This window comes from Momordica charantia (assembly GCF_013281855.1).
Source record: "Momordica charantia cultivar OHB3-1 chromosome 9 unlocalized genomic scaffold, Mcharantia_2.0 BLBB01000009.1, whole genome shotgun sequence".
NCBI lineage: Eukaryota > Viridiplantae > Streptophyta > Magnoliopsida > Cucurbitales > Cucurbitaceae > Momordica > Momordica charantia.
The window spans coordinates 6935362-6949638 of NW_028275167.1; the positions used below are offsets into that span (position 1 = coordinate 6935362).

General features: G+C 28.5%; 1 protein-coding gene across 1 annotated transcript; it reads right to left on the bottom strand.

Annotated features, from left to right (window-relative positions):
- Positions 1-600: 600 nt before the first annotated feature.
- Positions 601-4497, bottom strand: LOC111018484 (serine/threonine-protein kinase 52). The gene is made up of 6 exons (XM_022294587.2): positions 3362-4497; positions 2797-2918; positions 1903-2111; positions 1642-1816; positions 1312-1446; positions 601-1051 (listed from the first exon to the last, which is right to left on the bottom strand). The coding sequence occupies exons 1-6, from the start codon at positions 3729-3731 to the stop codon at positions 845-847; spliced, it is 1218 nt and encodes a 405-aa protein (XP_022150279.1). The 5' UTR covers positions 3732-4497; the 3' UTR covers positions 601-844.
- Between the last annotated feature and the right edge of the window lie 9780 nt (positions 4498-14277).

Below are 14277 nucleotides of genomic sequence, written 5' to 3' on the forward strand. Positions count from 1 at the left end.
TGTGATAAATTAAAAACTCATCCAATCCAATCACTAAAAGAGTAGAGTTGCAATTTATTAAATATCATTTTAGAGATTTAACAGCTTTAAAAAATATTACAAATGAAGAAATTTATTTATTTATTTATTATTATTTTTATGTTATGTAACCTGGGACAAAATGATAACAATTTTTACAACTGTACCAAATAATGTGTAAATGTATCTACTTTCAAACTAAATGTTTGTTTTTTATTATTATTATTATTATTTTTTGAAGAAACTAAATGCTTGTTCCTCTTTATTTTCATGTTAGTTGAAATATGACAGGATTTTGTTATGATCAGGTCTGGCCTAAAGTAATTTAGAACCTTAAAAAAAAAAAATTGAACCTTAGGCCTCATTCTCTACTTTGATAAAACATATATATAGAAATTTTTAGATAAACTTAGTGGTCATTTTCAACTAAATTTTGCAAGTTGATAGCACCTTTTTACACACAGCTGTCTTCCAAAATTATGGTTTATATAAAATATTGGTGTGCAACAATAACTTCTTGCCTATCGATTTGAGACTTGGAATGATCAAACTTAATTCTTCAAACTAGAGATAGATTCGAAATCAAAAAGAAAGAAAATTGATATTTTAATATTGATATTAGTAAAAAACCTATGTATCCACCAAAAACAAACTATAAGAGAATTTTAACAAAGTTTAGGTTGAAAAAAATACATGTCCAATGAGATGTTCCAATAGAACATTATGATAAATGCAACAAAATATAATTACAATAATAAATGGTTGACATTTCCATTATTTAGTATTTGGGATAACGTCTGAATATGGAACACGAAAACCTTGAGAATTATGGACCACGAGCTACGCCGAAACAGAAACAGCTAGATGCCTGATCTTCGGGTATCATACCACCTCCCTTGCTTGTATCAATGGCTTCCAACAAACTTACAACCTCGTCCATGTCTGGACGCCTATCTGGATTTGCATCCCAACATCTTCTCATGATATTTGCCAATGAACTCGGACAACATCTAGGGATCTCGGGTCGCAAATTCTGTTGCAAGTCATTGTTTAGTGTAAACAAATTGCTTAAATCGTCATATAATGTATATGATGATCAAATGTCTAATGCAACATCCTCAAAAGTCAACGAACAGTTTAGGCCTGTTCTCCCACCCACCCAACAAACATATTATAAAACATTCTTCGAATTGAATTATTTTTTGGAAGTTCAATTACTTTAGCATGTAGATGATGAAAAGTCTGCATGCTCCATAGAAAACTAAATTGTCTCACGGGATGAAATAAACATACCTGTCGTACGACTGCAGATGAAACTTCGGCAAAACTGAGATCGGGATAAGGCATATCACAGCAATAGGTTTCCCATAAACATATACCGAAACTATAGACATCGCATTTCCGATTATAAGGCTTACCATCCAGGACCTGCACGAGAAATCTATAGTTACCTTGCTTATTCAAACCAAAGAGATAAAAACTGCAGCCCGGGTGGGAGTTGAATCTTTAAACTTCAAGCATGGTATAAATTTAAGTATAATGAAAAAACATCAAATCTCATTAACTAAAATCTGTCATTAGTCCACTCTAGAACTTGATTTTAAAGACAAATGAAGAAGCTACCTCTGGAGCCATATAACCAAGGGTGCCAGTCTCTCCCGTCATATCCCTTGGGTTTTGAGCTTCGACTCGAGCAACACCGAAATCAACAATTTTTAGAGTTCTTTGAGCATCTAGCAGCACGTTCTCTGTTTTAATGTCACGGTGTACAATCTTTTTAGAGTGTAGATAACTCAAACTGCAATACCAAAACAATCAATTATAACAAAACCCAAATACAAAACATTAGAGCATTATTTGGCTAATTTGTAAAAGTAAACTTACCCTCTACAAAGATCCAAAACAAGTTGAATCACAACCTTAAATGCAAGTTTCTTTTTCCTATTTCTGATTAAGAAGTTCTTTAGTGTTCCACCTGGAAGATACTCCACAACAACACAACAAGCCCTTGAAGGAAAAGAATGGTTATTGTCGCTTGGTGAGCTTTTGGGAGGGATTTTAAGGTTGGACGTCCCCATTGATGCTCCAAAAAACTGAATTAGAAATGACGTTATTATTTGATCTTCAATCATCAAAACAGTGAAGAAATAAAGTTTATAACTCAAGAGCCCCAGAGAACCATTTGATAGTAAAGACAAAAGTAATTAGTTGAGACAATTCAGTATGAACAACTTGAACGGACCATTGTTCTGAAAGTTAGGTAAGACAATCAATCATTAAAAATTAAATTTATAATTTGAGCATCCTAGGCACTTTGAGAACAGTTTCACTTTTAATTTTCTGTTCTTAAAAATTATGCCTACTTCTCAATCTCCTTAGTATGTTTTTTCACAATTCTTACCTAAATTTTGAAACTAAAAACAAGTTTTTAAAAACCTTTTTTTTTTAAGATCAGGCTTAAATTTTAAAAACATTTTTAAAGAGGAGATAACAAAGCAAAGAAACACACACATAAGTGGAAGTAGAACGCGTTTATAAGCTAAAATTTTAAAAAAGAAAACAAAAAATAAAATGGTTTTTAAACGGGACTATTCATTTGGGATAGAGCAAGCATAAAGTTTGAAGAATCAAAGCCATCTCTGTTAGCATAACCTCTAAGCATTAGTGTGCTGTTGGATGAAAAACTAAGGAATAACATCACAGTATGAATGGATAGTTAAAGTCGTTTTTTACATAGAATAATACCAAATTTGGACATAAAAATGTTCAAAGTTTTACCTTGGCAACATTTGGATGGTCAAGCTTATGCCAAACTGCAACTTCCTGGCGAAACGATGCTCGAAGAGCAGCAATTTCAGCAACCGAGGAAACACCATCCTCCCCCCAATCGAGCACTTTCACTACAACATGCAGAATATCGTCATAAAGTGATCCAACAACTAAAACTCGACTATACTGTCCACTAATCATCTAATGTTCAGAAATATCTCTCATATATGAAGCTGAAAGTACTTCCAAACTGCTCTTAAGTCTATGCTTGTCCGAGCAGTTTTCTTGTAGGAAGACAAACTACACATAACATATTCAACATAATTCCGCACTCGAGTCAAACATAAAAACACTTGACCAGATTAAGCTCAAACAGCTACATCAGCTTCAAAATGTACGCATAAGGATATCGATTACCATAATTTGGCTATTTGTTCTATGCAAACAAGCAAGGAGAAAATATAATCAATTAAGATGGACCCTCTTAACGAGTTGAAAACTACTCCATCTAATCAAGAACACTCAGGTCAATCCCGGCGTAAAAAATAAATCAAAAAGAGGTGAAAGTCATTACCTGCAACATCATTGCCATCATAATTTCCTCTGTAAATAGTACCATAAGTTCCATGAGCTTTAACATATCTAATATCCAGTTTAGACAAGTCAATCTCCCATTCTTCCTTTTTGGCTGGCACTTCCCTGTCCCTTGACCAAGCCCGGCTCAAGTGCTTGTCCAGCTGAATATCCCAGTTCTTGAAATCAATCTTATCAGCTCGGAAAATCATGTCCTTATTGCTTATGCTTCCAGTTTTCTCCTTCACTTTTGAACCCAAATCCTTCTCTTGGGGATCATTAGACTTACCAGAAACAATATCTGCTACTTGGTTACCGGAATTCTTAGCTACCGAAACGTCGCCAGGCTCGGCGCCGTTTATTAAATCCATGTTTCAGTAAAGCTTTATAGATAGATTGAGTGAAAGTAAAGAGGCAAAAAGGAAAACAAAAAGAATCCTAGAAACACAGGGGAGTTTTCACAAACACATGGAAGGCAGCAAAAAAAACAGCAGACCAAGAAATTGGTTTATAACTTGATAAAGACGAGACGAAGAAAATCAATGGGTTACCAGTTCAACGAAAATACCATAAATTCACTTAAACCAACAACAATAAACAAACAAACAAAAACAACCAAAAAGCTCTCAACACTTCTTTTGTTTCTTTTATTCAAAAAAATCAACAAACGAATTCAAACGTTACATAAAATATTCTCGAGCCGGATGATTAAAAACTCGATAAACTGTTAGAGTTTGAGCCACCCCCACAAACCTGGGAGCTGAGAACTGTAAAATTTTACCATCTTCGATCAGTTTCTGCGAATTTGGGCGACAAAGCAGCCCTGAGAAAACCGACCCATATGCAGAATCGCTAAGAATTCTGAAAAAAGCTAATCAAAGCAAAGAACCCTGATGGAAATCGAAAGGGAAAAGAAATGGAGAACAGAGAGGAGATGGGTTACTGTTGAATTGGTGGAAGAAGGTGGAGGAAAGAGAAAAAAAGAAGGGTTTTGTGGACAATAATTTATAGAGGAAAGAATTATGAAGTACAAAGAGAGAATCGGGAAAAAAAAAGTAGATGGAGAATAAGGAAAGAAACTATTAAATGAAGAAAAAAAGGAGATTAATTTTATGAGAAATTAAAAAGATGAATAATGGAGACCCAGAAGAAATTTTCAGGTTTTGAGAGTAGAAAACAAAAAGCAAGAAGAAGAATCGGGCCTTCTGATACGCCACGCTTCGCCTTCAACGGATTTAACGGTATTTTATTTAATTTCTTTTATATAATTTAATTAATTTTCCTTGGGTGTTCCGTACGAAATTTGGTTTCTTTTGTGAAATACCGGAAATAACCCTACTTTTTTTTCTTTTTTTTCCCACTTGGAATGTAATAACAGCCATGTAATGTTACAGAATTGCCCTCGGGACCCTTTTTTATTTTTTTATTTTTTAGACTAGAAAAGATGGAAGGCCAAAATCAAATTCTCTGTGTGCTTGATATATTGAATTAATGATTTTAAGAAATATTCTAATAGCTCATCTAGATAAAAGATTAGTAATTTATTAGTTGAAAAAATACCGCTGATCCTCATGCATTTTTATTGAATTAACGATTTAGTCTTAAAATTTTAGTTTATAACAATTTAGTCTCTGTAGTTAAAATTTATAGTGATTTAGTACTTTATCGTGAAACATATTGTTAACATTTGATAGGTTTCTTATATGTACAGATCCAGAAATGATAAGGCATCCAATTTATAAATTACAAATACTAAATTATTATATAATAAAAATTTACTCTTAATTTTGATGAGATTTTTCGAGGTAGGAATTAAATTGTTACAATTTTTAAATTATGAAGACTAAATTGTTATTAAAACTAAAGTTCAGATTTTAAATCGTTACTTTAACAAAAGTTTTAACCTAACTTTTTGATAATTCAAAGGTTAAAATGTCTATCCTCCTCAAAGAAATTAGGGCCAAATATATAACTTTGTCATTTCCTCTTTGAATTTTTCCAATCAAGACTATATTATTATAAATATTAAAAATAATAATAAATTTGATTTTTTTTAATAAGATGATTAGTTATTATTTAATGAGTTCGTTTTACATGGGGAAGGTGAAACTTCGTTAATGGTTATCTCTACTCCACTTGCACTCCTTTATGCATAAATATATTTCAATTTGAATTAATAAAATGTGTTTAATGTCACTTTATCATTTTGTTAACGAATTGTTGCATATAGTAATAGTAATGATTTAATTGAAATAAAAATTGACATGTAAATAATTTAACTAAAACTTTCAAGAGATTATTAGAAAAGGTTTTATCAATTTTTTGGCAGTGAATTTTTTAATGGTAAATCTTGAAATTTTGGCTATGTTACAAATTATAAGGGATATTAACATATATGGTAAAACCTAAGATGTCCATTTATTTCACTATATTTCAAAAACAAAATCATAAAAAATAATGGCAAGACTTTCTTAGAAAGTGACAGATGTATTTATTTCTAAAATATGTATGTAATTTCTAAATACTTTGTTAAAGTAATGAGATATGAGTCGCAACAATAGATTTGTTAGGTAGCCTTATCGCTGATTACCCTTCAACTAATAAGGATTTGGTTGTAATGTTCTCATTTCTTGTTTATTGTTTCTCATCTTCAGTGGTTTAAATATAAACGTGCACAAAGTTGTATTTCATGTCTTCGATATTTTTTAGTATGGGTTTGATAGCAGATTTAGAAATTGATTCTTAATTTAAAAATTTATTCAAAAGTGTTTAATAATATATTTGTAAACCAGTACTAACCACACTAAATAAATATTTAGTTCAAATTAAAATATTATTAATTAATTTTTTTAGTACATAAGTGGAAGTGGAGATTTGAACTCATCACCTAACTATGTCATAACTTTTCTAAATTATTATTTAAAATATTATATAATCTATTTTATAAATTATGTTTATATATATATATATATATATATATATATATATATATATTACTCAAGGACCCTTTTTTTGATAAATGGATCTCTTTTTTTTTTAACTGGAGATTGGGAATCGATGGACTTTCCATATGACCCATTTTAGGGTTTATCACCACTTTAGTTACTTTAATGGCTTGGCCACTTACTTGAGATTCTCGATTATTACATTTTTTAATATTAGCAATGTATAGTGGTCAAATAGGATTATTTTCTGCTCGAAGCTTTTAATAGCTATTTTTTCTCGTTTTTCATTTTTTAAAAATGTTTTTAAAATTGTGTGGAAATGTTTAGGACAACAAAATCTTTTTTTTTTTGTTTCTAGTTTGTTTTTCCATTTTTAAAAAACATAAACAAAAATATTGTTTTTCATTAATTCTTAACTTAGAAAATATATGATAAATATTAAAGTTTTATATAAAGAGAAAGAATAAAAAATTATCAATTTATTTCTTTTTTCAATAAAAAATAAAGAACAACAAACAAGAAATAATTACCAAATACAATTATGTTTTCATTTATTAAAGAATAGGAAATGAAAAACAAAAAATAAAAAAAAGGAATATTAGCAAATGAGTTAGAAGCAATGCTTCTTAATTAAATAAAACATTTTCTTTTTAGAAATCTATTATTGAGTTTTTTTACCATCACACCCAATAACACTATTTTCCTTGTTGATATATTTGGACCAATTTATGTGTATCTTAACTAATCACATGAGATAAATCAGGAGATTCGAAAACATTCAACTATCTTAAAACACTAGAATTTTATCTTAGATAATTGGCTAACATAAGATTTGAACGTTTATCTCTAAAGTTCCCAAGCCGTTAACCTAATGTACCATTGTGTCACTAAGTCAACCTATAGGCGATGATTATACTTGATATTGTTATTCTACCAAATTGATCAACACTTATTTGTTTTAGTCTTTCCATTTGAATGTAAAATAGTTTTTACCAACCTAATTTAACTCGTCAAGATATTAATAATATTTCTATTTATGGAATTTCCACTCTATTGTTGAAATTGTAATACACTTTTTTTTTGTTAGAATAGTTTTTATCATACTAGTTTACTTTTATCCTAATCTTTTTCTGCAAAATCTAATGGATGGGTTTTTAAGAAATTTATTATAGTACATTTAATGAAAATCTCAGCGAAAACTAAGAAAAATTAACGGTAAGGATTACAATAGTATTTATTTGTATGGTTTAGTTATTAAAATAGACATTTAAAAATTTAGAAACTAAAGTAGAATTATTATGACTCTGTCCTAAGTTTAATCAAAGGTATTAGAAGATCAACGTAGATCTATTTGATTAATAATGGTTGAAGCCTAAAGCGATATAGCATGAAATTATTTGAACAAAAGTGGTCCTTTCTCAAACTAACTACACTATGGAATTTTATCATCAAAAAAGAAATAGTGATGAATGGAAACATATATTATATTTGGTATAAAATCATTACCCTAAGTTGTTTATATCATACTCACTATGTTAATAGGATTAAAACAAATATGTACATATATACCCATTAAATTTTTATAGGCTCAATTAATATGGATTAACGTATTTATATTTGAATAGTTTTTTTAATAATAATATGTTGCCACTAAAACTACAAAAATCTACCATCTTTGTAAAATCAATTATAAAAGTTCTCACTCAAATCAGGGTATTAAATTTCCATTAACATGTTAGACTTTTTTACTGTCATTTTAATATGTTCATGTAAAAGACAACGATATAAGGGATGAATCGACATTTTTATAGAATCGCATAAAATGACAAAATATTAAAAATATATAAAAAAATATTAGTAATATTACTAATATGAACATAATATTAATATTAGTAATTTTTAACTTATTTTAAAATGTGAAATGTTTATTTGTTAATGTAAATATTTTTTATAAAATTTTTATTTCTATATTCTAAAAGAGTCCATCGACAACAATATTTTATCGATATTCTAATCAACCTTTCTAAAAAATTTAGACCTTAATATGTTCATAGACATCAATATTTAAAACTTCGAGATAACTCTTTGAATCCAAAAATAATAAATAGAAGAGACTAAGAAAAGAAAAACAGAATTTTGCAGTTAGAAAAACATTTTATTTAATTAATCCAAATATGGCAGATTTTAGTTTATCTTTTTTTGGCCAAAATAATTAGCTAACAAAAAATAAACTTTACAATAATAATTAAAAACAAAACAACAGTTACAAAAATGAAAATAAAAGCGAACAAATAAAACTCAATGGGGCTACTAATTTTTGTAACTAAGTGACTTTTTTTTAGTACTACTGGAGTTGGGGAGATTTATGGTGGGAACTAAGTGTCTTGAAATTTGTAAAATTGGAAAAAGGAAAAAGAAACAGAAAAAAGGACCATAGAAATTTTGGAAAATATTGAATTTAAATTTGCATTTAGAGAGAGATTTTTTAATATTATAAAATAAATAATTATTTTAAAACTAATTTTTAAAATATTGTTATTTTTATTTGGGCAAACTAAGGATGGTCCAAATAGCTAAAAGTCGTCTCTTTTACCGTATATACCACAGAGTCATCCTTTTAAGAGACTTATTTGCTAAGGTAATACAAAGTTGTTTTTTGAAGAGACCACATTAGCTTAAATATGGCAATGTCATGTCTTCAAATTTTTTGTCACTTGGAGTTCTAGACAAGGTCGTCTCTTCAAAAGACGACTTTGCTTACCCTTAACCACTTGGACAAGCTTTGCCTCAATAAAAGCAAAAATATTTTAAAAATTAGTTTAAAAATAATTATATTTAAATAGTTCTTTTTTTTTACCAAATTAAAAAAAAAATGTTGAGAGAGTTAATGGTAGGGTATTAAATATTCATAGACAAGTCGACATTTTTATTGACATTTCCATCTATCCATAGGTTCGACAAGGATTAAATTGACATTTCCATAGTATTACAAAAAATTTGATAAATTATAAAAAAAATATCAACAAAATATCAGGTGTATATTAATATTAATCATTTTTTAGAAATGTTAAAATGCTTATTTATTAATTTAAATAATTTTTACGAATTTTTTAATAACTTTTCTAGAAATATCGATCAACATCAACATTTCCATAAAATTAAGATATCGACATTTCCATCGATATCAACATTTAAAATCTTGATTAGTGGTAATGTTTTAAATGTTGATGTCGATGTAAATGTTGATGTCTTAATTCTATAGAAATGAGATCGATGAATATTTTTGAAAACATTATAATAATAAAAAATCATAAAAATATTATAATTAATAAACCACAAAATAAGTTTTAAATGATTAATATGAATATTATATCTATTTTAATGATATTTTATCAATTCTTCTTATAATATTATAGAAATGTCGGTTTACTGGAATTAATTTATGGACAGTTAGTGTGTGGAAAAAATGAAAATGAAATGAAAAAAATGATTCCTTGAGATGTGCAAAATGTGTAAGTGGTGTTAAGTGGAATTTGACAAAAGAAATTCGATGCCCAGCACATTCTTTTAATTTCAAGACAAAATTGGGATTTTTCAAGCATAATTCTTTCGAAAATTCAAATCCTTTTAAATCTTTCTTCAATTTTCTACTTTCTTTCCATGGAATTTTAGAGAAATTTTAGAGAAAAATAATATTAGAGTTGAATTATCCTTGAAATTGATAAATTTTGGAGATCTATTCAATAATAGAATCTTGATTATTTAGAACATCTCGCTTTTTTTTTTCCTGAGTATAACATTTGGAGGTAAGAATTCGAACCCACGATCTTTTGGTCGGACTTAAGTGTCTTAACTAGTTGAACTATGCTCAGGTTGGCGATTATTAAAAGTATTGCTAAGTTTAAGACTTCACCTGAAGTATGAATCGCATTTCTAAAGAATAAGATATTAAAAATATCAACAAAATATTACTTAGATGAACATATATTAATAATTTTTAACTTATTTAAAATGGGTTAGATGTTTATTTGTTAATTTAAATATTTTTATGATTTTTTTTTGTATTTTCTCTAGACATCAACATTACCATAAAATTGACACTTCTATATTTTTATTGACATTTAGAAATATTGCTGATTGACAAAGATATACCTATTCTAATTTGATTTCATATATATTTTTTAAACAATTTTTGGAAAACAATTCACTAAGCTCTTAAAAGATGATTTAGTTATAAAATAAAATTTAACATTGAACTACTCATCCTTATTCAATGTTTGAAGATAAATAGATTGCCCCTTGAAATGGATTAATTGATCATTCTATTTCAATTTCCTTATTCAATGTTTGAAGATAAATAGATTGCCCCTTGAAGTAGATAACAAGAAAAAAAATAAATTATACAAGTGGAACTGCAGTGGAAGCAGTAGAAAATCAAAAATCAAAAATAAAATAATTATCCAATATTCTATTTCAATTTCTAAACTTTACGTTAAAAAACTATTTTAGCCCATCATCGTGAATCCTGCACCAGTCAATTTATAAAAATTTTAATCCATTTTGAAATGGGAAATCCTTAGGAATGGCTACTCACAGGTTATCGTTAAGCAAAATCGCCAAAGTTTTTCTAAATTGCATGACATGACCAAAGTTGGTTTCCTAGATTTTAGGAGAGGTGTATAATTCTCTATTTATCCCTCTACACATTTCATACCCATATTGTCCTTGCAGTCTTTCTCCATTTTACCCATCCACATTTTATGCCTCCTACATTCTCTTAAATCTCTCATAAACTATCGAGTTAATATTGAAACCACCTTAACTACAAAATCTACATAATTCCTAAAATCTTTCCACAAAATTTAAACCACCAAATCTACATATATGATTCAAACAAGTTTAAAATGTGTTTAATTTTTTTAAACAAACCTAACTAATTGGTTTGAACATTCCACTGTAATCAGCAACCTTAAATACAATGTTTCTTTAATATTCTTACACAACGTATCATTAATCCCCACCCATTTTATTTTTACATTTTTTCAAGAATTAAATCAATCAACGCGGGAACATTATGCGATCATTGTTAGCCACGATTTTAGTTGGGAGGAGCACAACAATTATCAAGGGTTCATTACCGGACACGTTTCAATTCCATTTGATTTCACCCTACAACAACTCTGTGAATGTATCTCTAGAGATCTTTATTTTCTAGAAGGAAAAAAAATTACATGTCTTTCACTTTTCAAAAATGATACTGGCAAGTCGATAATTATGAGGCTGTTAGTAAATAGGGACGTGGCGTGGGCCATATCCCTGTTGGCGGATGTTAGGTGCAGCGACTACGGCATAGTTGTAGATATTGACCTCGTATATAACACCATCTACGAGAGTAGTGAAAGCTCAGACGCCAAAAATAGATTGAAAACTATCTGCAGAAAACAGTCATATTTTGCATCACATAATCTTTCTTTATCACTAAATCGGAACAAAGATCAATGCATAAAATATGACAAAAAGGTAACCAAAACCAACAAAATCAAAAATGCATATTAGCAATCAAGGAAACATATATTAATATTTACCTAAGGAGAGATATGATGGATGTATAAATATATGGCTAATAGAGCTTATCTCACAAAATAAGCAAGAGACGTCAATACAACGAGGTAGATATAGGATTCTATACCATTTTGACTGGGTTATCCTTGTCCATCAACATTCATGACTAATATGTCACGATTATTACATTCTAAGAAGCTGCATTTTAATTCTTGATATATGAGAATTAGTCATCGAGTTACTGAAACATTAATCGAAAGAATCTTCCTATTGCAGCAAACCCAGTTCTTAGAAAATTAGATTATTAACGGAAAAAGAAAACTCCACAAGATTCAACCATTGAATCAAGCCCCAAAAAAAATTCGTCTGGTAGAACCAACAAATAAGAATGCGTATTCCTAATATTGTTAAAATTAATTAGTTCCTAATGAGTATCAATTAGTACCACATAAGTATCAATTAGTTCTACGGGAATCTAATTGGATGTTCTTGATTTTTTTACAATAAATTTTAAATATTCAACAATAAAATAGTTACATTGAGCTAAAAAACATCGGAATTGACAAGTTCCAGGTACTAATGATATTTATTTAAACATCAGAATTGAGGCCTGTGTTTAAATTTATTGAAATTTGAAATTTAAGATGAGATTTAAGATGGAAAATTTATTTAAATTTTTTTTTTTTTGCAAACTAAACTACGTGAGAATCTAATTTTAACAATATTTTTATTATTTATTATTTAATCTAAACTATATTTTCAATATAATCTCCTCAACTGACCATATCTACCAGGTGTCTTTAAAAACAGGTTGTGTCTAACAAAATCCCTTGAATATTGGAGGTTGCTAACAAACAGTCAATTATTTAAACCTCATTTATTTAAACAACATTCAAAATCGATCGATGAATACCCTTGTTGGATAAGCAAGAGTGAGGAGAGGGATGCCAAAGATTGTGTACGCCGAAGAGGGACGTCGAAAGCTTGAGGCGCACGAGGCTTGAGGGGCTTAAGGCTTGATTGAATCAAATTTTATTTGATTTTAGGAAAGAAGAGTTAGGTCAAGTGTGGGAAGAAGGAGTTAAATGGCAAAAGTGGAAAGAAGTCATTTGAGTTGCATTCCCTTCCATAATGGATTCTAATACGGTATTAATCTTCAACTACTCCATCTATAATTTTAAAAACAGTACTTTACAACTTCAATCTTTATTTTTCCACTTTTCTAATTTGATTTTACGTTTTTTTTAGTCTATTTTACACTTTGATTCAATCTTTTTTTTTTATTTCAAAGTATTCAACAGATTTATCTTACAAATTTGGAAATTTTGAAATCTATATGTTATTTAAAATTTTTGAACTCTATAATTTCCATTCACTATCTTCTTTCCTACAATTTTAGGTGCACTATAGATTTATTGAATGGTAGTTTCGTCACGAAGTTATAGGGGAAATAGTAGGATAAATTTACCTATTTTGATGGGAGGGTAAATTTGTCTACATAAAATCACGTAGTTCAGCTCTAACTGTTTCTTTAGCTATTTTTATGATATCTGATTATTTTGGCTCTTTTTCAAATCAAACTATTTAATTTAGCTATTCCTCTAGTTGCCTCTTTTGAAATCTAAATTGATTTAAAGAAAAGTGCATGTGTGATATAAATTGATTTCTTTTGCAAAATTTAAGAGGACGACGAGATCAAAATAGAATAAGCATGAAAGTTTAGTAGCTTCGACAGGATTTATATGTACTCGACCGATAAATCATATTTTATTTACTTGATAGAATTGAAATAGGAGAAATCAGCAAGTCAGAAACAATAACTTTGCAAATTGGTCTGTGATAAAACTGTGGAAAATGTTGGGAATAACTTATATTTAGTCAATGGAATTGAGTGATTCTTTGAAAAATTGTTACCATCTTTGAATTGCATGTGATTTTTTCTTGCACATGATTTTGAATTTTCTTCAATATTCAGCAACGAAACTATTGCCAATTTGAGAATTCTATAGGCTTGTCTCCTCGATTGTCTGTAGAATACAAAAATTAAAGGTCCACGTTTATATTACCGTTTCTTATTTTTCATTTTTTTTAATAAAGAAAAAATAGAATTGTATTTGATAATTGTTTCTAGAAATATTTTTTTTTAACTAATTTTTGTTTCTTGTTATCTATAATTTTAAATTAAAAAGGTAAAAGTTTTATATGAAAATTAATTTCTTAAATTAAATATTTAAAGTTTTTACGTTTTTGTTTCTTAAAAAAAATATTATTCATTTTATAAGTCTATTTATATTTTAAAAAAATAGAAATAGAGAAACAAGAAACTTGATTGTGTTGTTTCCAGAATTTCTACACAAACTTGAAAACGTTTATTAAATGAGAAACAAAAAACCGGAATAATTACCGAACA